Here is a 27,035-nt window from a genome sequence, read left to right on the forward strand (position 1 = left end):
TAAACATTAAAAAAAATTTCCTCCAATGTATCATCAGTATATGTGAAGGCACTTTAAGTAGTCAATAAGACCAGAAGTGCACCATCTATTGACTTTAGTGCAGCAGCTACAAGCGGTCAACTGTTTTATTTTCCATCAGGAAAATCTTTCTCAAAGCCTGGACATCTCTTCACTTTGAAATAAAGCAGTATTTTTTTATTTATATATATATATTTTTTTTTTCAAGGACCTAAATTAAAAAAAAAAAAAAAAAGTCTTAAAATTTGTCAGAATAGCACCAAACAAATCATTTCAGCTCATTGAACATTTACCTAGAAACTTTATTCTGTTTTTTTTAAAAGTCCTCTATCAGCATTACAGTATAATTTTATGCCATTAACAACTTTAGTATTGGCGCACCAGTCCTACCTGATGCTAGAGGTTAGAGTTGGCAATATAATTTTCCTGTCATTTAGGCACATCTGCCATCCTATCTACTAACAAACACCTTTTAACTATGTCATGGCAATACTGACTATGATGAAAGAGTTGAACCTGTAGTTGCCTGATTTATTTATTTTAAATCAGATATGAGGGTTTTCACATTTGTATCATCAGCCCCAACTTGAGGCAAAAGTTCCAAATTTTGAAGTCTTAGCTCTTTAAATAAGCTTTAATATATAAAAGAAATCCTTGATAAAACAGTTCTCTCAGATAACAAGCAAAATGCAGCAGTTTTGCATTTTGGTAAAGACAGAGACCCGTGCATCACACCACACCATGTAACAAAAAATGAAAAGGTTCAATATGTGAAAAGAAGAGGAAAAAAATCTGGCAACAAAAGCAAAGCAAGCCTACTTCCAGTTGTAACCTATTACATCTGTAGCAGCAAAGAGCAGAAAGAACACTTATTGTAATGTGACAAACCAAGAGAAACATCAGGGCAGACAATTCAGCATTATACATTTGCAAAAAGCACACTTCTGTGACAGAAAACGATAATTTCAAACAATTCACATTTTAGATTCAGCCCGGGGGGGGGGGGGGGGGGGGGGGGTCATAGCATTTTCACAGCCAACATGGAGGGAGAACGTGGGACAGAACTGGTTGGACGACTCAGTCACTGACGTCCATGTCCTCTTCGTGGTGATCATCGGCACCGTTAACTTTGGCCTGCTTCACGATGCGCACTCTGCCGTTACCTTCCACCGACTGAGGAGACAACGCAGAGTCATCCGAGTCCTTCCTGTCCTCTCGCTCCTTCTCACTGTCGTAGCCTTGTTCTTCTTCATCGTAGTCTCTGGTGATCTGTTAAAGGAAGCCAGTGCACGTGGCATTTAAAAACAAAAGTGCTGCCTCCCTCCGTCTGGCTAACATTAGAACAGCGATGCTCATAGTGTCGTAAAATAAAAGCTGATCATAAAATACAGCACACCAACCTTAACATCTTTCTCTCCATCTGACTTCCGATCACGCTCCCTTTCTTTGTCTTTACTCTTCTTTTTCTTGCTGCTGGAGCGCTCCCGTTCTTCACGGCTGCGCTCTTTATCGCTCCTCCGGTCTCGCTCCCGCTCTCTCTCTCTGTCCTTATCCCTCTTCTTTTCTTTTTTGTGCCTTCACAGAATGGAGAACAAGTCCATAATAATGTCAGTCAAGAGATAGGTTAATAATAAAAAAAAAAAAAAAATTGTTCAACAGAAACTTATAATACACATTCAGCACAACCAGGTGGTATTAAACACATTAGACAACCTTCGAGGAGATGGAGACGGAGTGATTCTCCTTTTAGGAGACTTCTTAGGAGAACGACTGCTGCTGCGACTTTTCCTGCGTCTCCTGCAGAACAGAACAAAAAAAAATTAGGGAAGTGCCATACTTAAAAATTGACTATTCAAAGTCTTGCTGTTCCCAATGAATTTTGTACTTCTCTGTAATATTACAAAGTCTTTAATATAAACCTGATAAACTGGCTGTACTCACCGGCTCACACTGCGTGACCGCCTCGCTGTGCTGTAGCTTTTGGGTGGTGTTTTGGATTTCCTTCTCCCTGCATCATCTTTCTTTCTCTCTCTGTAGATTAAAACAAACAAAAAAAAAAACACACACACACACACACACCTTAGTTTCCCAGCTGTTGACCTAAGAGTGCAGGCTCAAGGTTAAGTTTTCACAGTTAGCGCACCTGGATCTGCTTCGAGATCTCCTGCTTCTGTCTCTTGAGTCGGTGTGTCTCCTGCGTGGGCTTTTGGAGCGTCTCCTGCTTCTTGAATTGGATCTGCGCCTCGACTTGCTCCTGGTTCGCCTGTAACCATTCATTCACAACATTTAACTTTATTGCTCATGTGAAAAAGGCTCTCCATCTCAACTTTGCAGGTGATCAAGTGTAGTAAATCACCTGTGTCTTGAACGTGATCTTGACCTCCTCCTTCTGGATCTGGACCTGGACCGAGAGTGCTTCTTTTTTCCCTCCTTATCTGTATGTCAGGAAAACAAAAAAAACCCAAAAAACACACTTCAAGTTAAAATATTGTGTGTTTGACAAAAGCTTTTTCTTAACCTGACATAGCAAAAACAAAATTCCTGCAACCATGAAAACCTGCCAAGGAAATCAACTGGGGAAATAAGGGGGGCCTAATTATGAGGGTTTGTTATGTCTCTGCGATGCAGACAAAACAGATGATGTTTTACACCACAAAGCCAACATCCTAGCAACAACAAGGTCTTCTGAACTTTAGTGCACTCACGTCCGGGTTCAATAGCAGCAGAAATTAGTGACTGGGCCTCTCTGACTCTCTTCATTGCCTCTTCGATTTCTTTATTAGCTGCGTCAGCTTTCAGCCCTGGATTCAGGCTTAAGCCAGCTGCCAAGGGATTCAGTCTAAACAAATAAATATTAATTAGTTGACTCATTACTACAAAACAACAAACAACTATTACTTTCCTCTGTGCCTTAGTTGTTCTACTGTGCCCAGTAAAACAACTAAGGCATAGCATTAAATCGGCTTCTTTAAAGAGACTTACTTTGGATCGGTCATGAACTTCAACAGCTGATCAGCCGCCTGTATGGAGACAGAAGGATGAAGACATTCAAAACATTCAACAACGCGCATTAACTTTGTTCAGTGGCATTTAAGAAAACCTCTGACCTGGGGATTCATACCAGCTCCCGGGAATCCAAACGCTGCCATTGGATCCATGTTGGGTGCACCAAAGGGGTTTGCGAGCTGGAATAAACAAAGTTATGTTAGGCCAGCTTAGAGAATATCCAGATACTGACACCTTACAAGTGTTGCTGTCATTAGATTGGTGTTATCTCACACACTTATGTGCAGCCGACTAATTTCTCTCATTTTAAAATGGTCAGTGAGGCATGTAAGGATGGCTGTAAATCAACACCTACAACCACAAAAAAAAAAAAAAAAAAAAGACTACGTGGGGCATGGCAGTGCTGGACGAGTGACTGAGGATGAGAGAGTGGGTCAAGGAAAACCTTAGACTACTGCTTGGTCATGACTTGGCAAGAGACCAGTACCTCTGTAACATGACTGCCTGGTGATAATTTGTCTTATTGCTTCAAACTGTTTATGCTAAAAGAATGTGAAAGAGTCAAAACACGTATTTTGTGTGACTGCAATCCTACAAATTACCAGAAAAAGTTGAACAAAAACAAAAAACCTCTTGGTGCACTAATACAGTTAAACACTGAGGTCTTACAGGTGGATTGGGAATGGGATTAGGCATCGGAAGAAGGCCTCCTCCTGGCAGAATTCCTGCAACAGCATTTGCTGGCGCCAGCAGTGACAAAGCTTTAGCCTCATCTGGAATCGATCCTATAGGAATAAAGAAAAAAGCGTTAGGAGAGAAGAACGATTTCTCACACACACACACACACACTACAGAGAAGACATTTTGGAAAAAAAAAGTGTTCACACTGCATTTCTTCACATGTTTACCTCATACATCAGAGAAGAGTTCCCTTAATTCAACATAATCATTGCAGTGACTTAACTATTGCTGGAATAAATCACACTACTCCAATGAACACTGCCAAGAATAGATCACCTGAATGTGTTTTTTAAGTCATGAACCAAACGTTAGCAAGCACAGCTGCTTCTCCAGTTCGGTGTGCCCTCAATTTTCATTTAGACGTTTACTGAAACAAGCGATTCACGTTGGCGGCTTCGCTACTAAAAGCACACAGAGAAAAATTGAGATACACACACAACAGAGAGAATTTTAGGGATTCGGCAAGAACACTATACAAACCATCAGCGTCTACTCACCAGAAAACACATTTCAGAGAATTAAGTAGTTCATATGCTAAATGGCAATAACAAAATTCAGGCTAGGTGCTGCCTGCATCATTATCTCAGTATCCTTACCTGTCACTGCATCAATTAACCAAACCTGGACATAGGATGGTGGGCGGTTTATTTTAAAATTCAAAAAAAAAAAAAAAACTCTAATTTTATCTTTCAAATGGTTCAAACTAACAAATACCTTATCATCATCTCACACTTAATCCATTCACAATGAGACATGACCTAAATACGGACACACAACATTTAAATACAAGAGCACACTGGAGAGAGAAAATACTGCAGGAGACAAAACGGTTGGATGGTATTTTCAGCAGGGCCTGGTATACAGGACTGGCTGAGCCAGGAAAAAGAACTGTAAAACACAACAACAAAAGAAAACCACTGTTAAAGAGGATACTGGACCAACACTACGTCATGTCGGTCAGCTATCTCAGAGGTTTTATAACGAGATAGAGTTTTATTTCCATATATTTATTATATCACTCTAATTTTCCCTTTGTCAAGTCTGAAATTACCTCGTACTGCTAAAAAGAAATTAAAAATTAAAGTTGGTGTGTGCAGAGTAGGCTACCTTGGCATTGCTGATTTTGTACAACTACAAGACTCAGACCCCTGACATATACCATTATCTCACCAGACCCAAATAACTGATGTCATTCCAAAGGTTTTAAACCATTTTAAAAAAGGATGAGGCTGGGAATATTCTTCATGCTACTGTCCACAAATCCAGTGAATACTAACTAAGACTCTTACAGCTTGGCTGTGGCTCCCATTCACAGTCCTATTTGGTACTGCTGAAACCTCAAGGCCAGAACAAGATCACTCGATTTCTGTACCACAGTGTTAGCAGCCATTATTCAAACGGGAATCCATCCGCTAGGGACTACTTTCAGTTGTTTAATATAGGTTTGCGTATGCTAGTGAGTATTTACAAATGCAGGATGGTGCCCATGGCACTGACTCAAAATAAACTGCATCAGCTACATTATTCTACTGAACAAGCAAGCATTTACTAGTCTGCGGACTTGAATAGTCTCTGTGTTTTCATGGGATTTGTTGACATTAAAAAGTGATGAATACAGCCAGCCTTATCTGCAAAGGAACCATTTCTTATCCATAAAATGAATGTCCAAGCAGCCCTCAAATGTGTTGTTAAATAGTGCAGAATATGCACTGTTTCAGGTTATGCCCTAGATATCTGAACTTTATACTCTAAACCACCTGGGAAAGACAATTTCAACAGAAGGAAAGAGAAAGATAAGGCAGAGAAAGAAAAAAAGGACACAAAAAGAGAGCGGTGGGGCTTGAATGCTTGCTGGCCTTTGCAAATGTCTACAATTCCCTGTTGGCAGGCAGAGGACCACTTTCAGCCATCAACGAGGGGGCTGCTTTTGCCTTCTTCACTACAAAAATTACACACACACACATACGCGCACACACACACACACACAAATAACAGAGAGAAGTTTAACAGAGGGTAGTCCAATAAATGGTGAGAATAAAATGCATTTGGTTAAGTGTTTCAAGTACATCACTTCTGAACTTTGACGTGCCTGTGGAGCCCACAGCTGTTCCAAGTCCTAGTGTGTAAAGCAGAGTTTGATATGCTGAACTTTCCAAGTGCAGAGCACATTACTGTTTTAGGCAGAGACAAACACCTCAATACTCCCCAAGCACGTTAACTCCAGGTAATAAAGATTTGCTGAAGAGTTGTTGTGCCAAAACAGATATGCAATGCGCTAAAACAGTTCACCATAAATCTGACAGCAGAAGTCTGCTTTAAACACATGAGCAACAAGAGGAGAATGGCATTACCACCTTCATTCAAAATTATCTTACAAAGCTCATATAAGCATGCCAGGGTGAGTTCACTCTAAATGTGAGAAAAAAAAAACTCCTTTTTACCCTCTTCCACTGACACAATTCAATCAACAATGAGCCCTTATACAAACCTTCAGCAAATGGGACCACGATCAGCGCTCTGTCCACAAACACGGTGTTGGTCAGATGCTGAGACACTCCCACAGACTCCGGCTCCTGGAACTTCACAAAGCACACTCGGGATGTCACGGGCATCGGAGAATCACTATAGAAGTAGAGAAAGAAAGAAAAAGAATAACATGAAATTAGGCAAAATTGCAATTTAAAATAGCTTCTTTTCTTCATGTTTTGACAACCTAATTTAATAGTAAAGATGCAAGGAGCAGAGGTAGTGAAGGTGGATGAGTTTAAATGCCTGGTATCAATCATCCAAAGCAACGGACAGTGCACATGAGAGGTGAAGAAGAGAGCAGGGTGGAGCTGAATGGTCAGGGTGATTTGTGACAGAAAGATAGCAGTAACAATGAAAGAAAAGGTTTAGAAGATGATAATAAAACCTGCTATGATTTTTGGCTTGAGGCCGAGCTTGAGGTGGCAGAGATGAAGATGTTAAGATTTTCACTGGAAGTGACCAGAATGGACAAGATTAGAAATTACATCATCAGAGGGACCGCTCAGGTTGATGTTGGGAGACAAAGTTAGACAGGGCATGGCTGAGATGGTCTGGCCATGTACATAGTGTGGATATAGTGAACAAAGGATGTTGGAGATTGATCTGCAGGGGGGGAGGAAAAGAAGAAGACCACAGGGTTGGTGTGACAGGATGCTAGGGACAGAGTGAGATGAAGGCAGATAATCTGCTGTAACAATGCATAAATAAATTCTGGCAACCTGGTGTGGTCCAGTGGCACCCACATGCTGTGTTATTCACTGAAGTGTAGATTTGTGTGACAAATATATACCAGACTATATATGTCAAACAGAGTTAGAGTTATAATTGAACCTTTAAACAGAAATCAAATTAATACAACTTTCCTGCTCCCAAATGTATATTTTAAAAGAAGAAAATTCACTGTGGGCTTTTGGAAAGCTTCACCACTAATAACGATAATAAAAAAAACATCTGACAAAATTGAAAGTTTCTCGCGAGACAGTTCAACTTAATATCTTTTCTACCCAATAAATTTGACCTGGGATTATTTTTTTTTTAATAATTTTTTAAGCCTGTACTTAAAAAAACGTAACACTTAGGCAGCGCTGGGACCCAAATAAACAGAGGTCGTGTTAACACTAAATAAACGTTTTTATCCGTGTTTAGGAAATAAGCAGACTATCAAAGAAAAAAAAAAAAACGGATTAACGTGTGGCTCATGAGGCCAGACAAAGACGTTATAAAAGACTGTGGGTCAGGTCGCCGGTTAGCACAGACCTACGCGTCCGTACTGGTCTACTGAGCAAACCGTCCAGACAGCCTGTGGCTAAAGTCTCATAGCTGTTAATACAATCACAGACGGTTATCTAACTCACTCTGGTGGAAACAACTTTAACTCCTCGATGGTTCCCAGAAAACCGAACAGTGTCCTCATCTGCTCCGACGTCGTGCTTGGCGACACGTTTGTCACCTGCACCACCTTCGTCGTGTAGTTCATTTTCCCGACTTTAAACCTTTCTAACGCAAAAAACCGCCAACTACTGATCTTAAATCACAGTAAAAACTATACACTGGTTATCTAAACAAATTATTTTAGGTAATTTTCTGGGTATGTGCTAACTAGCGACTACAGTAAACTGTAGCATTTCGCCGCCATCTTGGGTAATCATTGATCGAAGCGCGCATGCGTGTAGCGAAACTGGCGGTGCGAAAGGTAAACATTAAAATATCATCAAAATCATCAAGTTTGGAGGTGAATTTTTCTTCATGTAATTGATCGATTGTCTTATAAATCAGTGTGTTACAAAGCTAGCACAATGTAGAAAGAGTTTTGACCTGGTATTAATAGCCAGCAGAGGGCGCCCTTTATTTTCATATTTGCATACAGGCTAAAGAGCCACATTCCGCAGTGACGTGATGTGTTGGAGAAACTACAGTCAAATTATTACTTTTCAACCATTATTAAATGTAGTTTGGTCAACCAAAGCTACTTAGAAAAACTGGTTCAACAGGAGTTTAACAGGGAGGATGACTGGAGATCTGGGATGAATTTAAATGATAATATAAAATATTAAATAAAAAGGCATTTTTAATGTACTCCAAATGTGGACATTGCCCATTTGTCAGACATCAGCCTCCAGAAACTACTCAGCTACATGTCAGTGACTGCTGCATGCTTTTTAGTTGTTACATTTAGATTTTAACAAAAGGTACCATGAGTGACAAGTGCAACATTTTCAGTACTCATTCAACCCCACTGCCATAAAATTCTCTTAAAACTCTACAACAGCGCTCCTTTTTGTGACAGCTGAACACACACACGCACACACACACATTTCTGTAGCAGACCTTCTTGCTGCTGTTTCTCAGATTTATAGTGTACATGTTATTTATGAATGCTATTTGCGCTACTCTTCGCTGATCATGAAATTTTGCACAATCTCAGTCTTATTTTTTTTTAATTTTTCTTTAATATCATTTTTTATTATTTTATTGTTGTATATAAAATTGTTGCACTACTCATCCCCTTTTTAGTATACAGCCTCTGTGTTGGTCTTCCAGTTCAGCCTCTTCTTGTCCTGGACATTCAGGTACTCCCACCACATCAACATCCTGTCCCAGGACAGACACGGGTCATGTAGCTACCCTCTTCCTTCTGAAGTCGATCACCATTTCTCTGCTCAAATTCACATTCAGAAGCAGATGATTCCTCCCAGACCACTCCACAAAATCATCCAGAAGTGCTGTGTTCTCCTCCTCCTTCACATTACTTATACATCCAGCCTCATGATACTTAGAGTATTTCTCTAAGTGGCTTGACCCAGGGTTGTACTGAAAGTCTGAGGTAAACAAAGTGAACAGGAATGGAGACAGCACAGCTCCCTGAGGAGCTCCTGTACTGCACATCAATAAATCGGACAGCACTGCCCAGTCTCACATACTGCAGCCTATGGTCAGGTAGTCAGTAATCCACAAGATGGTGGACATGTTTACTTCTATCTCAGTAGCAGCCCCCAGGATTGTGTTAAATGCATTTGAGAATTCAAAGAAGGTTATCCTTACCTTGCAGCCATTACTAAACAGGAGTAAATGTAAAAATGTGAGTAGACATCTTTCACTGATGTGTATAATCTAGCAAATGTATTTTAGATTATATTTACTGCATGATTTAAATGCCTTTAGCCAGTGGAAAGAGTTGGTGAAGTTGTCTGGAGATGGATCTGATTGGTGATAACGACCTACAGGCTCCACATCTGAACGAACTCTACCATTGGCGATGTAGTTGACAGCCAGAGAAAAAATGTATAAGTGAATGCTGAAAGTGGTTGCCGTGTTTGTTCCAAAGGTTACGACTGTCTGCCCCCAAAAATGAAAATCTGTACTGCTAAAACTCCAGATCTAACTGAGACGTGCAGTCTCACAGCTTGCTCTAAAACCTCATAGATCTTGTTTTGATTTTACAAAAAAAAAACACAAAAAACAAACAAGCTAAATTATATCACAGATTCTGCATGAGGCCATATTGTGTTTCTAACACTGTTTTTAGCTGTGAGATCTCGTTTAAAGACCACCCAGTAATAACAGTTAAATGATCACACTTTGGATTTGGGAAGTCATATTATTATTATTCCAGATATTGCTGCTGTGTCAACATCAAAACATTTGCAGTAACAAATCATAGTTATCAGCAGCAGCAACTCACCACACTCCTTCCAAACCCCATCCAGTATAGTTATTATTTTTCCATTATTAAATACGACGAAATAGTAAAGGCTCTGCTTTGTCCAAACGTATATACACAAAATCACCCAGCTTTTCAGCATCTATCCACTCTGTTGCCTGGATAAGATAAAGTACAACAACATCATGCTAAAAAGCTCTCTTTTTAAACCCTGTGTCTCATTAAGCTGAAATGATAATGAACAGCCTTCCACCAGTTTTCCAGTTCAAAGATGAGCACTCTCTCATTTGTATTGGCGATATCATCAGAGACCTTTTGCTGCTTGTTACCACAGAGATTAAGCCACTTTACTGTGACAGTGTGTTGTAAGGCACTGATACTAAAAAAAACCTCTAATCTTTGCTTTAGAGTGCTCGATATTTGTCACTTTTGATGTTCTGTGTGAACACCGCAAAGCACTCTGCAGACCCGCTGAGGTTTAAAGGTGCTCTTTAAGGATCATCTTGTATAGTAAATCTTTTCACTCAAATCAGGACAAATTTTGTGTTTATTTGACTTGTTTGTAGAGTAATCAAGTGTTTGTTTCATATATTCACTTATCTGGGTATTGGTTTAGTTCGATGTGTGACTGATACCACTGTGATCATCACTGTAGAACTTGCTTCTTTTCTAAGAGTTTATCACAACAATGTTTTGTGTTTCTCATTCATTCAGTTCACGTGTCGGCTGGGGCAGCTACGTCACAGCTCCGCACAGCAGTGACAAAACATACTTCTGGTGAAATGTGTGCTCTCCTAATGGTGTTATTTTTTTTTTCCCCTGGAGGAACAATGCAGCATTTGTCTTCAGGCTAATCCTTTTCACCTGGATTATTGCAGCACTCAGATAAGCAAGTTAAGGCATTTTTTTCGTGTTCAGACCAAAGAACAACTGACCATGTTTTCATTCAAGTGGCATTTTGCGTAACAGTCATTGTACAATAACGCCTAATGATAGCAGCAAATTTTCACTGTTTTATTGCTTAATCATGCATAAGGCATCATTATTTTCCTTAATTACTAAAAGTTTTTTAGGGACAAGTCTAATTTAATCTCAGTGCTTCCTTTTAGTAATACACACCATAACCTTAGTCCTACTGCGTGGGGCACACACAGACCCCAGCGGTATACTTAAAAAAAAAAAATACAGTGTTTAAGTTCAAAGGGCAGTGAGTTTATTTCACTTATTTCACATTGGGGTCAAAATCACCCTGTATAGTTTACCCCACATGTGAAAAAGAAGGTTTTCTCATGACTTGGTCAGGTTGAGGTCTGGAATTTGACTGGCCCAATGCAACACCTTGATTCTTTTCTTTTGCAGCTATTCTGTTGTAGATTTGCTGCTGTGCTCGGAATCATTGTCCTGTTGCATGACCCAGTTGTAGCCAAGCTTCAGCTCTCAGTCAGAAGGCCTCACATTTGGCTATAGAATACTTTGGGATACAGAGGAGTTTATGGATGACTCAAGGTGCCCAGGTCTTGTGGCTGCAAAACAAGCCTAAATCATCACCCCTCCACTACCGTGCTTGATATTTGGTATGAGGTGTTTGTGCTGCTATGCTGCGTTTGGTTTTTGCCAAATATAGTGCTGTGAATTATGACCAAACATCTTCATTTTGGTCTCATCTGTCCAAAAGGCATTGTTCCAAAAGTCTTGTGGTTTGTTCAGATGCAACTTTGCAAACCAAAGTTGTGTTGTCATGTTCTTTTTAGAGAGAAATTTCTTTCTCCCGGCAACCCTTCCAAAAAAAAGCATCTTTGTTGAGTCTTTTTCTAACTGTACCGTCATGAACCTAAATATTTAACATGCTAACTGAGGCCTGTAGTGTCTGAGAGATAGCTCTTTGTTTTTTTGCAGTTCCAGTCTGACCGTTGGGTGAATTTGTTGGGACACCCACTCCTGGGAAGATTGTGGTATTGTGTTAACACACACCACAATGCTCCAGACCAGCAAATTGCTGAAACCTTTTATAAAGGTGCTCACACTTGCTGATGATCAGTTCAATCAAGTTAATTTGACTAGCAGTACCTGGATGCTACTTAGCCTCTTAATTCCTATGGAAGCAGAAGGGGCACAGCTATTATTTCACAGAACTGAACAGTCCTGTGAAAACTTTCTTTCTTACATGACTGTAAAAACAGCACCTGAAGTTACTAAAAATGACTTTTTGTTTTGCACAATGAGCTAAACACCTGAAATGGGGATCAGTTTCTATATTACTTCCATGTTTAGTTGTGACTCTTGGTCTTTCTCCATAATGTTTTGTTGCCCTACATATTTCATCAGTGCTGAAATAAGCTAACTGTGACTCAGCATGACTTGATTTTAACACAAAAATCAGAACAGTTGAAAAAAGAAAAAGAAATCCCACGCACAAATACAACTTTTTTTTTTCTTCTTTTATTTTGCCAAGCATCACTTTCTGCGGTAAGTATGTTCTGCAATAAATCCAGGTTGAGAGGGGTAGCCATTGGGTCACCCAGAAGAGGATATTGGCACAATGGGATTCTTGTTCCTCATGTGACATGAGTGGTGGGGACAAAGCTTTACGGCACAGATTGCGCAGACTGACTGTGAGGCGGCCCAGATGAATAAATACCCCAAATCCAGCAGGAGATCAGAGGCTTCCAGTTACCAGACCAGTGGCCAGAAGTTTCCTTTAAAGTTTACTTTGTGTGTTAAACACTACAACAAGGAGGAACCATGGTCAGCCGGTCAGTTTCTAATCAATTGAACTGCATCTCATATTTATTATTACACTGCATAACAAGAAGGGTAGTATTTTTAACTGGATTTGGATTAACTTAACAGGTTTGTTATGTGATAACTGTGATGTTTATTTAATCATTGTTAACTGAATTCATTTAATGCCTTTTAGAAATTCATGAATTTATTATTTAGCTTTTTTGACAGACATTTCTTTAACTTAATCCTGTGACTTTTTCACAGTAACTTGAAGAGTCGCTGTGTCAGCAGCAGATTAAGTTCCTGATCATGTATGGCTGCAGAAATGACTCATCGGAAATGCCAGAATTACTTGAAATAATAGATATGGTCCTTTTAACCTACTGAAAATCCATCATCTATGATTTCCGTGGCTGCAGTGTCTCTTGATGTCTTTGCTTTTTTTGATAACAGATTTGAGCACCCAGCTGGTGGCTACAGGAAGCTTTTTGAGACATGTGAAGAGATGTCTGAGTCTATTCCTGCAACAGTCACAGGTTTGTTTACATCTTTCAGACAGAAATAGACTACATGAAAATAGCTCTTTGACATTCACATACCAACTGCACTTTTCTGGAAATTTACTTTCTTGTTTATAACGCAGTACACTAAAAACTTTCTCTGATCCATCCATGTTCATTCTGCAGGTCGGATTCCTTCGTTTTTGAAGGGGAGCCTTCTCCGTTTGGGACCCGGACTTTTTGAGGTTGGAGATGAACCCTTCTATCACCTCTTCGATGGTCAGGCCCTCATGCACAAATTTGACTTCAAGAATGGCCAGGTCACCTATTACCGGAAGTAAGATTTTTCAGGCTACCTGCCCTGATGCCACATATCACATTCGAACTGCAGTGATGCCGATCCTCTGCGTTATTGAGTAGTCAGCCTTGTGTATGTTTGAGTGAAACATGATATATTGCCATAAGAGTGTCATGGATTGCCTAACCCAATCAAGTTGATTTGCTTATGTTGAGTGCTTGAGAGTTTAGATATTAAACACATGTATGAAACACTCCTGCAAATGCGAGTGTATTGTTTAGCACATTCCCTCCACCTGCTGCATTTATGGAAGAGGCCATACAAGCCTTAAGGATACTCAGTGACAGAAAATGTATTTTGCATGAAATTATTTTCTACTCTTTCCTCCATTTAGGTTTATCAGGACAGATGCTTATGTGCGTGCCATTACTGAGAAGCGTGTGGTGATTACTGAGTTTGGTACATTCGCATATCCGGATCCCTGCAAGAATATCTTCTCCAGGTTGGTTCCACGTGAAAACTTTTGAATTGTTTTCACCCTAGAGTGCAAATTAAAAATGTATCCAAGTTGTGAAAACATATAGATATTTGCAGTATTTTTCTCTGGGTTCCTTTTTTTTGGGTACAGTGCTGGTAAAGACTGTAGCCTTTTCCTCTTTTTTCTTCGTTGGCAGGTTTTTCACTTACTTCCAAGGTGTTGAGGTCACAGACAATTGCTTGGTGAATGTCTATCCTATTGGTGAGGATTATTATGCTGTAACAGAAACCAACTACATCACTAAAGTAAACACAGATACCCTGGAGACTCTGAAGAAGGTACATCAATAAAATACATTGAATGTGAGGGGAGAGCAAGTGATCTTTTCACCTTTACAACTTTTGTCTTTATTTTCTGTTCAGGTCGATATGTGCAACTATGTCAATATTAATGGAGTGACAGCCCACCCTCATATTGAGAGGGATGGTACTGTGTATAACATTGGCAACTGCATGGGGAAAGGAGCATCTCTGGCCTACAATATTGTCAGGATCCCACCCACACAGAAAGGTCTGGATCAGCCCTGCACACAACAATAACACAAACACTTGACGTTTTTTGTTATACAAAAAAATATAGATGTTAAATTAGGGTTAAAGTTTCAATTTCCAAATAAGTCAAGCTAAATGTATTTATATAAAATGGTGCTTAATCTACTGTATAATGGTTATGTCTAGAATATTTTCCAGACATAACCATTATTAAATAATATGGTCAGGGGTTTGGATCAAAATACAACAATGTGTGTGTTTCTGACATCGAAAGCAAGGCTAAAGTGCAGAAATATAAATGACTTATGAAAAAGGTTGTGTTTCTGTCAGAGCAAACATCATATACATTTTATGAAGTGTTGGACCAAGCAGAGACTTCCAAACAGCGAGTAATCCCTTTAAAATACCACAACTTTTCTTTTGTAGATAAATCTGATCCGATTGAAAAATCCAAGGTAGTGGTGCAGTTCCCCAGCTATCAGAGATTCAAGCCTTCCTACGTGCACAGGTGTGTTCATGTGTGAGTCCGTGTGTGCTGTGTGTGTTACTTCATAAAGTCCAGATTTTTATATTGTGTTTTTATCTACCTCAGTTTCGGCATGACGGACAACTACTTTGTCTTTGTGGAGACTCCAGTGAAAATCAACCTGCTGAAGTTCCTGAGCGCCTGGAGTATCCGTGGATGCAACTACATGGATTGCTTTGAGTCCAATGAGAGCCAAGGAGTAAGGATGCATGAAACTCACACATTGGTGGCTCTTCCTAAAATCTCATGGTATCTATGTTGATGTTCTCTTGTAGACCCTGTTCCACATTGCCAAGAAGGACCCAGGAGAGTACATTGATCTCAAGTTTAAAGGAGCACCCATTGGCATGTTTCATCACATCAATGCCTTCGAGGACCAAGGGTTCATTGTTTTCGACCTGTGTGCCTGGAAAGGGTAACTGAAGAGTTCAATTTTGCTCTTCTATCTAAGCGTATTTGTAATAATATTGCAATAATATCCCTAGATCAACAGCAATATTATTGCTCATGATCATTTCTCGGTTGTAGCTTTGAGTTTGTTTACAACTACCTCTGGTTGGCCAACCTGAGGGCCAACTGGGACGAGGTGAAGAAGGCAGCCATGCTCGCCCCTCAGCCAGAGGTGCGCAGATATGTCATTCCCCTGGATGTCCACAAGGTGAGAGCCTTTCTTCTTCATCAGAGTGACACAATCTTCCACACCCAGATGCAAAGCCTCATGTTAGTTGCTCTCTCCATGCTCCGGATTTGATGTAGGAGGAGCAGGGGAAGAATCTCATCAGCCTGTCGTACACCACAGCTACAGCTGTGATGCACGCTGATGGGACGACCTGGCTGGAGCCTGAGGTGCTGTTCTCCAGTCCTCACCAAGGTGATAATGCAACAATTTTTCAAGTAGACATTTTTAGCACCTTTACTGAGTGATTGGGTGGAACAGTGGTGCAATTGTTAGCACTGCTGTTTCACAGCAATAAGGTCCTGGGTTTAAATCCAGGCTGGGGCATTTCTGTGTGGAGTTTGGTTGTTCTCCCCGTGTCTGTGTGGGTTCTCTCTGGGTACAGCAGTGGTGTATCCTGCCTCTCTACCTGTAACAGCTGGGATAGGCTACACCCCCCCCACCCCCCACCACCCCCACCACCACCACCTTCCCAAACCCTGAATTGGATCAAAAGAAGAGGATGGATGGATTGATACTGATTGATCTATTATTGTTCTTTGGTTTTGTAGCTTTTGAGTTTCCTCAGATTAACTACAAGAGGTATGCAGGGAAGAATTACACATACGCCTATGCACTGGGTCTCAACCACTTCATACCAGACAGGGTAGGAGAGTAAAGCAGCAAATTTTAGACCACAAGTGTAAGAAAACAAACTCCTTTTTGCTGATTTTCTTTTCTTTCTGATTTCTGTGTAGATCTGCAAGTTGAATGTGAAGACCAAGGAGACCTGGGTATGGCAGGAGCCTGACTCCTACCCATCAGAGCCCCTGTTTGTCCAGACTCCTGATGCTGTGGATGAAGATGATGGTAAGTCAGCAGCAATTAAAGTATAATGCCATGCAGAATGCTTTAACATCACTATTTTGTAATTCAAGAAGTACTTCTTAAGCAAGGCCGGTGTTTGCTGTCCCTACAGGAGTGCTGCTTACCATTGTGGCGGCTCCCGGTGCCCAGAGACCAGCGTACCTCCTCATCCTGAATGCCAAGGATCTATCTGAGGTCGCCAGGGCAGAGGTGGAGTGCACCATTCCTGTCACCTTTCATGGGATGTACAAACCCTAATGATTCGTGACTGATCACACTTCTCTGTGACAACTGCCACTCATTATTAGAACGATGACAAAAACTTATCATTGTGTCAAGTTGTTTTTGAGAAAGTGATTGCATCTTCTCCACTGCAGACAGTGGGTGCCTTCTGAGCCATGAAATAAATCTCAACTAAAATGTCTAAGCTTGAACTGTCAGTACTGGTAAAAATAAAAATAAAAAAAAGACTTGTTCACATGATTTTTCATATAAATAGGTCAAGGTGGCAAAAATAAATGCATAATTATCAATATACTCGGTTGTTTTGTGTTGATCTATTATATGACATGATCATTTGCTACTTACAGAGTATAAATACCATAAAATCTGAGGTTCAGATTTTATGGTATTGCACTGTTTCAATACTTTTAATACAACACTTCATTTCAGGCAGCTCCATGGCTGCCTACTGAGACAAAAAGGTTTTTTTTTCATTATTTATAAGGGGATAGTAAATCAAACAGTTATTCTCTCAATAAATAAATGATGATCTGACAATACAGAAAACATGAGAAATACAAATAATCCTTCATCAAATTCTTGATACATTAGCAGAGATTTTAATATGTTGCCACATAAAATCCTCATTGTGGTCGTCAATGAACAAATGACCTTTCTATGTTTGTCCTTTTTGTGTTTGTCAAAGTTGTATGAATCTAATCCAAAAAAAAAAAAGTAAAGGCACGCAGATCTTGCAGAACTGTAAAGCTGATTAGCTGCGTCAGTGCTTATATATGAGGAAAGGGCATGTTGCAATGTATTCTTTTTAAAAGGTGCTTAACAATGGACGTGCAGCCCTCGCACACAACGTCACAGGAGCCACATTCCATCGTACTTAAAACATGGATTTACCTTCTGTTTTTTTGCAATTAACTCCAATGTCATATTTAATGCTTGCTCGGCTCATGTTTCCTCTGCAGCTGATGCAAGTGTTGGAAACAAAGTGGCTTTGCCTCAGTTCCTACATCAGTCAAAACACAGAACACTCATTATGTCACGTTTTCCACCCCACTGCCAGATTGCAGGATTGCATTAATGAAAAGGCTCAAAAGGAGTGTTTTTGCTTTTGTGTTTTCTGTAATCTCTTATTTTGGTAATCACAGGGCCACAAATCTGCCCCATTATTTAGCCCACTTCACTGGCTGATGAGGGGAGATGAGAGGCGGTTTTTTTTTTTTTGATCGAAAGGAAAAGACGGTTAAGTTAGAGGCCATTTCTATATTAATTACACAAAACCACATATCATTTTTCACTTTTTATTATTATTTTATTTACACAAGGGCTTGTTAGCCATCCAAAAAAAAGAAAGGAGGAAAAAAAGATTATAAGGAAATATTCATGAAAAACACAGCAAGGGAAAGCTCAGTGAAAAACGTGATCTCAGTTTTAACTCTCTCACACTGAAAATTCAGCTGGGACAGAGGTTTGCACGGTCAGACTGAAACCAGTGTAACAAGCAGCTAGATACTTAACTTCAATATAAAGTGGGTTTTCAACATATATTAGAAAGAGACACCAACACCACCACTGAACAACACCACAAATAAAAAGGAAAAACAGAAAAAAAATGTGTAACAAAACAAAAATGTGATCGATATTGGTGCAGAAAACTGTATTTGTGTAGATTCAAAATTAAACAACTATGCCAGACAATGCCTCTTTATTAAAGGAATAGTTCAACATTATTTTCTTAGAGACAAAGGTTGTCTCTGTGTTAGGGATGAAGCTGGATTAGGGAATGCAATTAGCTTAGCATAAAGCCTGGGAACAGCTCATCTGGCTCTGTTCAAAGAGCACAATACCACAATGACAATCACCGAACAAAAACTTAAATCTTGTTAATCTTTACATGGAAACAAACGATGGTGAACATGCCGGTGCAGTTTCTTGCTGGACAGCATGTCCCTGCAGGGGGATAGATATTTGGATTTTGGAGAGAGCCAGGATAGCTGTTTCTCAGTGTATTTAAAATGGACCCATGAAGTTTTTCATTACTTCCTGTCATAGATATATGTTTACAATGGTGGTGCTCATATTAAACACGGGAAAAGCTTCAAATAAAGAGTATGTAAATGTTAACCCTGTGAGTCAGGCTTCAGGCTGCGCTAGAGGCTCAGTTTCAAACACTGTTTTTCTTAGATCTGTATAAAGTCAGCGAGAGCAGATATTTTTGATATAGTCATGTGGACGGGTCCAGTTGCGGCCACACAAGCCCCACATGTGGTTAAAAACTTTCCTCTTAGAGGGGCAGCCAATCAAAGATTGTCTAATAAACCTAAGAGCTGCCGCAAGGCCTGAAATGTTCCTCAGGCAAAGCTACTCCAGAAAAGCCCAAGAACAATACCATGGAACTGAAAATTAGCACAATAACTTCTATTTAATGAAATTAATCAATCTTATCAACTCTCAACAAGAATTTGAAGAAGCTTTAATGTCAAACCATTCCTTTACTGAGCAAGCCTCTGTCCCTTCATGTACACAAAAATCCCTCAAAGAACAATCAGAAATTGCACAACAAAGTGGATTTCCACACTTTCATGAAATGCATCTTCAGGATTACTTCAATGTGATAAGTGACTACTGACGGCTTTGAAAACATCTTTATTAGCTATATAAATTTTGCATCTCAGGAGATAAAGGAATGAAGTATCGATAGTGCAAGGTTATAAGGTACATATATTAATATATGGTTTCACGTAATGTCCTAGGAGTAAAGTGCAAATCTCTGGATCAGATGAAGTGTGTGCAAGCGCTTCTGATTTCTGACTGACTGATCCACCTGCCCATACACAAATGAGCCCTTTACACTGGCTGTAAGCGTCAATATGTCGTCAGGTCAATCATTACCCAAAAAAAAAAAAAAAATTTCCACCCTCCTCAAAATATTTTTAAAGGAATGGCTAAAGACACATATCAAGTATAATTGATATAAATAAAGTACACCATTGTATACTCTTACACTTTGGGCGATTTCTGTAAAGTGTATTCTTTTGTAATCCTGCTTAACTGGAGAGCGACAGGTTTGGTTTCTCCCCTACACCAACAGTGTAAATGTCAGCTGTGTGTTCCCATATCTCCAAAGAGCAGGGCTATTTTAATGTGTTTAACAGATCAATAAGGCCTTGTTTACTGTTGCCACAGAAAACCTCAAATTTCATCCAACACATATCTAGCAAATCCTCCGAGCATTTTAATCAATAATTTGTGAACCAAATTGTACATTTAAGTCACGATCAATGATGAATGAAGGTGAACTGGTGCCAACTGATGTGGAGAACGCCACTGAGACCTGCTCAAGTGGAAACGCAGTCACCAAACAGCTCTTTCACATACAAATGCCACATGCTCGCTGTTAGCGGCAAAGCTGGAGAGTGCCTCAGCATGACAGAAACATAGAAACACAATCATGCAGGGTCGCCGGGACACCCATTTCTTAAAGACTTGTGTAACAGATATTTAAGACCAGCTCAATCTGGAATCAGACCAGGGGCATGAAAGGCCAACTTTAGGTGAGTGAACTTTGAAATTTTCAAAGTGCAAGACAACAGCCAACACTTTTTTTCAGCTCCTCTCACTCTATGAGAGGGCAGCTGCTGGGTTTTGGGAGCTGAAGGGGTCGTGTGTGATATATTGAATTTTGGAGAGGTGGGGTGGTGGTAAATCAGTTGGTCTCGTAGGTGGAGAGCAGGGCAGCATCCACAGGCTCCATGCAGGAGGGGCAGGTGAAGGATCTCATGAGCCAGTCGTCTATACAGTCCATGTGGTAGATGTGCATACACGGCAAGAACCGGATGGGGTCCCCATAAACAAAGTCCAGCATACAGATCACGCATCTGAAATTGGATAAAATACTGAGCTAAAAACACAGCAGTTACTGACAGCTTTCTATAGCTGCAATACAACTGGGTAAACCTGAAATTATTGTAGCAGAGGGACACGTCAATTAATCACTGACCATTTAATAATAAAATGCAAAAATACTCTCCATTTACAGCTTTTGATGTCAGTCTTTGCAGATCTTCAATTTTAAGTAAATTATGACGAGACAGACCCAACGCTTATTTTAAAAATAAAAGTTTCCCTTTTAAATCTGTCTAGCTAAAACAATTGACAGCTTATGAGTTTGTGGATCAACTTTGTAATTACTAGTCAATCATTAAAACTGATTTTTTTATTTTAACCAAATAAAAACATTTTTAAATTGGCATCACTGTTTATGATTGTTTTGTTAGAACAATAATCCAAAACCCAAATATATTTAATTTCTGATTATATAAGGCACAAAAATCATAGCACTTAAGCAATGTGACATGGCTAATTTGGACATGTTTGCTTAATAGGTCACTACAGACCACAGCCACACACTTCACTCTGTAGCACAATCCTAAAACCATCAGTTAGCAAACCTGTTAGTGATTTTGACACCGAGCTAATCCAAGAATCAAACACTTATTTCAGGAATGGTAAAAACATTCAGCTTTCACCATTATGTGTGTACTACTAACAGTTGATGTAGACTTCTTTGTTGAATCTACCTTATAACTACAAACCCCCTCTGAAACCCTACATCGCAACCTGACACACACCTCCCTGGACATTTAACTACTTTAATTGGCCTGAATTTATTGAGAGAATAAAAAATCATTGCCTCAATATAAGGACTCACAGATGTCAGCAATGATGCCTTCTCGACTGTCAAAATTTTTATAGTTTAGTATTTTCTAATTACTTTTCATTTTATTTTGTTTTGACATTTTATTTTCAATTCACTTTAGTCTCTGTAAGTTTCCAGAGCGGATTTTCTCTCAGCTGCTTTCAGTTTAGTTTTAAATCAGTTTCGGTCTTACTTTTAGTCTTTTGAACGCTACTTTTAGCTGGGGTTTAAATACCTGTGTCTCTCCACCATTTGGTTTGAGAACTGAAGAAGCCTTTTGGATGAGAGGTGCCTTCAAGAAAGAAAAAGAAGTCCAGTCAAGCTTTCAAGCTTCAGAAACTACTATGACCTGGATGACTGAGAACCTACACAGACATACTTTTGACTGCTCCCTTATGTCCCAAGGAGTCACCACAGCAGATGGATCTACATGTTTGACTTGGCACTGATTCTTATGCAGGATGCCTGATATAGCCCTCATTTATTTAGGCTTGGGATCAGCGCTAGGAGTGCACTAGATTGTATGCGTCTCCTCCTCGTCTCAAACTGGGGATCTTTCATGTGTAAGAAGAATATGTTAACCAGTACACCATGGAGCCACTTATTTTTGGTCTTATTTAGTTTTTATTTATTTATTTATTTTTCAAAAGTCTAGTTTATAGTAGGGATGTATTAAACCAGTGACCTAGACATTTTTACATTGCTGCCCTTGCTAGTCAGCTAAGCGTATTATTTTAAAATTTATTAGACCACCACATTAGCTAGACTAATGTAAGGTTTATGCCACAGCTGCCCTAAATTAACAGTATTGGTAATTTAATCCTTCAGTTTGTACAAGCTTTTTTTTTTTTTTTTTGGCCTTTTGCAGCTTTATTTGACAGTTTTGCAGTGTAGAGAGACAGGAAAGTGAGAGGAGAGCGTTGGGGGAAGACACGCAGTAAATGGCAACAGGTCAAGACTCAAGCCTGCGCCATCCGCACCACCACGTGGCATATGTGGTTGCCTGCTCATCCGCTGAGCCACCCTGGTGCCCAAGCTTTTCAATCAAATTATATTTTCTATGCAAAACTATAATTGTCATCATTGAATTTTCAAATTTACTATTTTACATAAGTATTTAAAAAAAAAAAAATAAAAAAAAACAGTAAAGCACTTTTTAAAAAAAAAAATAAATAAAGATGCCAGCAGTTATTTGCTCGCATTCCTGAAGAGAAAAGTTTGTTCTGGTGGTTAAATATTATGCTTGATTCATTTCTGACTTCTCAGAGAAGTCCAGTGTTTTGGCTCATGTTTGGGAATAAAAATATGAATTCAGTTTGTCATTTGCTAAAAAAAATTAAAAAATAATTTTTTAACTTTAAACAGGTTTTTGACAGATTTATAAAATATTTGTCTCTCTTGTTTGTATAAAAGGTGATCTAATAAATGTGTTAAGCACTGACAGTCATGCTAACTGGCACGGCTCTGCTGTACTTTGATGTACAGTTCTTGCTAGAGTTTGCCAAACTCTGCAACCTAATCTGACACTATGTTTGCAACATCATACAAGGCACAAAGCAACATTTAAAATGTGATTTGATTAAAAGGGAACCTGATTAATGGTGCCACACAGCTCCTAAAATAAACAAAAAATACCTGTTGGGCCAGTGTTTAATGTGTGCTCAGTTTTAAATGTTTTCTGAGGGGTTTCTGTCTTTTGGACTAGTCAACTAGCCCAAATTTTTCCCTCTTATTTAAACAGCTAGCAAATTAGTGGCCAGCAACATCCCTAGTTTACAGTTATAACAGGTAATTTCAGATACAAAAAGTTCAAATACTGCTAAGAGAAAAAACTTTAGCCTTTCATGGCATTTAAATTTATTACATTAATTGGCCACCAGGATCACTGAGCACTAGTGATGGGCGAAGTGAGGCTTTGTGAAACACTGAAACGTTTGAAGCAACAGTGCTGGAGTTTCAAAACAATCTGACACCTACTGGTCACTTTTGGTTTCATCACATCTTGATATGCCATTCTATGAAACAACACAAACAAGTGTTGCACAATTCTCAACAAAGCTACTTATTATACCAGAATATCAATAATTATGAGAGACGGCAGGCTGTGACATTAATGAAGTGCAGCAAACATCACTTCCCCCCCGTTGTGTTAACATACGGGAGGCTTTTTCAGTTGCTTAATAATTCGGTGTGATCCACAAAAAATTATATATATAAAATAAAATATACTGAGAAAAGGCTGCTATGGTTATAGTAATTACCACAAAGGTTTTATGGATTTTAATGTTGCCTACTGTGTAGGTAGGTTAAGTCTAGGCCAATGATCTTTGTGGAAGATGTTTTTTCTATGTTAGCTTAGTGTGAATGAATTAATGTTTGTTTATGGAAAATGAATAAGAGAAAAATGAATTAAGAAAGTCTCCATTTGTCATACGAAAAGGTTTTAATTCAAAAATGTATTTTTCGGCTGTTTTTGGGTTACCTCCCCAACCTTGGAAATAATCTGTTCACGTGGCACACTTGTTGTAAGTAAACATACTGCTGGTATTTTTTTTGCCAGCATATAAAGATGTGGATATACAACACATCTTCCTGCCAGCAAACCAGTGGATCATATGTTCTTGGAACAAGTGCATCAGTGAAGTATCATTTGACTTCTACAGCACCATCAGGAGTCGCACTGTGGGTTTCACTAAACTGGCTAAAGATCTGCAAAAAGATCCCACAAACTGTTGTGTCCTCTGTTGTGGTTGTCACTGCTGCTTTTAAGTTTTCTGGGAGTTTGAGGTGTCATCAGGTTTTTTTTCTACACACTGTCAATCAAACCTACAAGCAACAGGTAATGCCTGATTTAGACTTTAGACTCTTTACAGTGCCTATGACGTATCCTATGTAAGTGAACGACATCCTTGCTGGCAGTTATGGTTGTATGTGGAGCATTATGTGTTAATTACCTTGCGTGGTGCAGTATATACAGTGCCAGCCATGAGAGAAACAAATAAACTCCCAGGACTTTTTTTCCCTCCTGGGTCCCAACTCCTTGTTGTGGTCAGGTTTTTTTTTTTTTCTTTCCAAAGGCAAACATATTTGTCCCTCAGGTTTTTCTGCTTCTTTGTGCACTTCCTCATGTCCATTCCAATAGTCCCAGCAATCTCCCTCCAGGAATTTGCTAACATTTTTAAGTCCTTAGATTGATACTGTAATTATTATTCTTTATATTGAGGGGTATTCTTTTTTAAATGGTTATTCTCTCACTAATGAATTCAAAAACTGCAGTGAAAAAGTAGCCAGAAATGTAGAGGAGGAATTAATGGCACTGAACTGGCCAGTTACAACTGTTGGAGCCTGCATCTGCGCAATGTGTAGTTACATTTCTGAGGAAACATAGGTTACATTGTAGGGATTCAGAGGGGTTTGTGGTTATGATGCATCTATGGCATAGATTTCCCATTGAAGCATAAATCCCCATTAAACCACCTGTCAAAACAGGGGTGAAATGCACCAAAACCTCAACTAGCTGTGGTTAAGTAACATAGGTGTTTTGAACCACAAAACATTTGCACTTTGTAAGCTCAACACAGCATCAAACATCAGTATCACGCATCCCACCCCTACTGAGGACCTAACTGTGCATTCTTCTTGTTCAAGGTTCTAATAACATGATGCAAACATTGACAACAAACTGACTCACTTCAACATCATAGCAGAACAATTTTCTCAACAACAACAATTTCTAACACAAATTATTGCAAAATTCCAATGCTACTTAGCCAGCCAGGTATAATAACTGTCTGTTAACTGCTAGAAGGGGCTCTGTCTGTACATTTAACAACAGTAAAGACAGAATGGGATAAACAAAAGACACTGGAGATGTTCCAAAATAACTTGTGACCAAAAGAGGAAGTTTACCAGTTGTTTAAAGAATGATTTATTCTTCTAAACTTTGTGGCAGAAATTAAACAGTTTGTTTTAAAGCTTATGATCAAGATTTCGACTTTGTTTTAAAACAGCAGCGACATAAACTGTCATTACATCTAGTTAATGACAGTTGCCTGTTACGCAGAACAGGCAACATGTTAAGGACTGACATCATAGCCTTGTGTCTGATTTGTAAGTTTATTATTTATGTTTTACTTCTATTTTATGTCGATATTAAAATATTGAAAAATATAGCTTAAATTATATACACTCCTGACAGAATAATTCACTATTAGAAAACAATACTGTGAAACTTCCAAAATCCCAAAAAATTTAGTTCATAAGTACCCCAAGGAAAGCAACCAGCTTGGCTACTCACTTCTCAGATAAGAAAAACATGCGACCTTGTGGGCTGCAACCTCGCTTGGTGTAAGCACATCATATTCAAGAAATGTAAAATGCTCACTCTCTGATCTTTTTCTCTGAGCCGTCTTGCCCTCCGTCATAAACGCCCTTAGGGAGGTGCTGGATAAGGCCAATACGCTGAGCTATGCGGATCTGCTCCTCTTCTGTCAGCTGGGTGACCAGACGAGCCTGACTGGGTGTGGGATGGTACATGGGCATGTGAGCCTGCTCCTGGTAGCACACACAGGGAAACAACAACATGAGACCAAACATGTGCTCCCCCCTTTAAGACAACTAACTCTGTGTGTCTGAAGAAACTGGTCAGACTAAACTAGGCTTTGTGTTGGTTTAAAATGCAGCAGCTGTCCGGTTTGGCAACTCTTGACTTAAATGCCTTTTGTTAACTCAGATTAAATGCATAATATACTTCTAAAAAAGACCACAGACATGATACTGGATTATCCTTTATGAACACGACCTTCTCCATATTACAATTTAGGCTCTTAGCTGACATTATCCTCAAAAACTACAACGGACACAATTTTCGCTCCTTGGATTATAAAACACTTGAAAACTGAGAATCAGCATCTGCTCACCTGGTAGGGCGGAGGCGGCTCCAGGTCCGGGTCTGTCCCGTCTCCGAAACTTGCTCTGTCTGACTGGGATTCATGCAACAGAGAAATGTCGTCTGCTGTGGGAGACTTGAGACAGTTACCCATTTCGTCGTGTCCGTTCCTGAGCCACGCCAACAATCAGATCTTCGCTGCTAAAGTTGCTCCCGTCGGCTGTTTAGTTTGTTATAACAGAAATTGTTTACTGTTCAGCTGTCTACCGCCGTGAACACTCTTTACATGCTTATAGGTATAAAACTCCTAAGTAAAAGTTGAACACTAATAGTCTCTCTTCATGTTTAGTCGAACCTCCACCTGAAAAACAAAACAAAGAACTCCCCTCGCTAACGACGGATAGCAGCTGAGCTAGCTACTTTTTCGCTAGCAAATTGAGCGACTTCCTTGATAAGTATCGCTCATTCCTCTGTATGTCTCGCAGTCTCTGCAAAATATCTACTTCAGCTGTAAGTTTAGCCGTGTCACTCAGCTGTCTGAGTGTCGGAATGTAAAAACATTTCCGCCTTTTAACTTCGTGAGTAATATTTAACAGTTTGCTTCCTTGCTAGCTCTACCTTAGACCGGACATGTTATCGGTCCGTTTCAGATGACGT

The 27,035-nt window shown here is 39.5% G+C and overlaps 3 protein-coding genes across 5 annotated transcripts; 1 reads left to right on the forward strand and 2 right to left on the reverse strand.

The window, feature by feature from the left end:
• Window positions 1–299: 299 nt before the first annotated feature.
• LOC115795396 (serine/arginine-rich splicing factor 11-like) lies at window positions 300–7,948 on the reverse strand. 3 transcript variants are annotated; one of them, XM_030751282.1, is made up of 12 exons: window positions 7,650–7,948; window positions 6,254–6,387; window positions 3,694–3,809; window positions 3,126–3,203; window positions 3,001–3,038; window positions 2,724–2,857; window positions 2,375–2,453; window positions 2,162–2,281; window positions 1,960–2,049; window positions 1,732–1,815; window positions 1,419–1,593; window positions 300–1,287 (listed from the first exon to the last, which is right to left on the reverse strand). In XM_030751282.1, exons 1-12 carry the CDS (start codon window positions 7,769–7,771, stop codon window positions 1,096–1,098), a joined length of 1,362 nt encoding a protein of 453 aa, XP_030607142.1. In that variant the 5' UTR covers window positions 7,772–7,948; the 3' UTR covers window positions 300–1,095. The 3 variants fall into 3 exon arrangements, with proteins under 3 accessions (XP_030607142.1, XP_030607144.1, XP_030607143.1); XM_030751284.1 differs by lacking the exon at window positions 7,650–7,948 and adding an exon at window positions 4,042–4,166; XM_030751283.1 differs by lacking the exons at window positions 6,254–6,387; window positions 7,650–7,948 and adding an exon at window positions 4,042–5,616.
• Window positions 7,949–12,572: 4,624 nt separating this feature from the next.
• On the forward strand, window positions 12,573–17,034 carry rpe65a (retinoid isomerohydrolase RPE65 a). Its single transcript, XM_030751280.1, has 14 exons — window positions 12,573–12,708; window positions 13,133–13,215; window positions 13,366–13,516; window positions 13,872–13,979; window positions 14,152–14,293; window positions 14,378–14,525; window positions 14,933–15,014; window positions 15,099–15,231; window positions 15,308–15,447; window positions 15,561–15,690; window positions 15,789–15,903; window positions 16,260–16,354; window positions 16,446–16,557; window positions 16,667–17,034. Exons 1-14 carry the CDS (start codon window positions 12,698–12,700, stop codon window positions 16,810–16,812), a joined length of 1,596 nt encoding a protein of 531 aa, XP_030607140.1. The 5' UTR covers window positions 12,573–12,697; the 3' UTR covers window positions 16,813–17,034.
• A 992-nt stretch (window positions 17,035–18,026) lies between these two features.
• LOC115796221 (RING finger protein 11-like) lies at window positions 18,027–27,035 on the reverse strand. The gene is made up of 3 exons (XM_030752517.1): window positions 26,410–27,035; window positions 25,875–26,044; window positions 18,027–20,669 (listed from the first exon to the last, which is right to left on the reverse strand). The coding sequence occupies exons 1-3, from the start codon at window positions 26,530–26,532 to the stop codon at window positions 20,498–20,500; spliced, it is 465 nt and encodes a 154-aa protein (XP_030608377.1). The 5' UTR covers window positions 26,533–27,035; the 3' UTR covers window positions 18,027–20,497.

The sequence above is a fragment of the Archocentrus centrarchus genome, chromosome 17, assembly GCF_007364275.1.
Source record: "Archocentrus centrarchus isolate MPI-CPG fArcCen1 chromosome 17, fArcCen1, whole genome shotgun sequence".
NCBI lineage: Eukaryota > Metazoa > Chordata > Actinopteri > Cichliformes > Cichlidae > Archocentrus > Archocentrus centrarchus.

Coding starts and splice junctions, on each gene's coding strand:
- LOC115795396 (XM_030751282.1), bottom strand. CDS start 7,771: ATGAACTACACGACGAAGGTGGTGCAGGTGACAAACGTGTCGCCAAGC. Junction 1,816..1,959: donor CGGTCACGCAGTGTGAGCCG/GTGAGTACAGCC, acceptor TCTGTTCTGCAG/GAGACGCAGGAAAAGTCGCA. Junction 1,288..1,418: donor ATGGAGAGAAAGATGTTAAG/GTTGGTGTGCTG, acceptor TTCCTTTAACAG/ATCACCAGAGACTACGATGA.
- rpe65a (XM_030751280.1), top strand. Junction 14,294..14,377: donor CCCTGGAGACTCTGAAGAAG/GTACATCAATAA, acceptor TTTTCTGTTCAG/GTCGATATGTGCAACTATGT. Junction 15,904..16,259: donor GTTCTCCAGTCCTCACCAAG/GTGATAATGCAA, acceptor TTGGTTTTGTAG/CTTTTGAGTTTCCTCAGATT.
- LOC115796221 (XM_030752517.1), bottom strand. CDS start 26,532: ATGGGTAACTGTCTCAAGTCTCCCACAGCAGACGACATTTCTCTGTTG. Junction 26,045..26,409: donor AGCCGCCTCCGCCCTACCAG/GTGAGCAGATGC, acceptor GTGTGCTACCAG/GAGCAGGCTCACATGCCCAT. Junction 20,670..25,874: donor TCAGAGAAAAAGATCAGAGA/GTGAGCATTTTA, acceptor ATCCAATTTCAG/ATGCGTGATCTGTATGCTGG.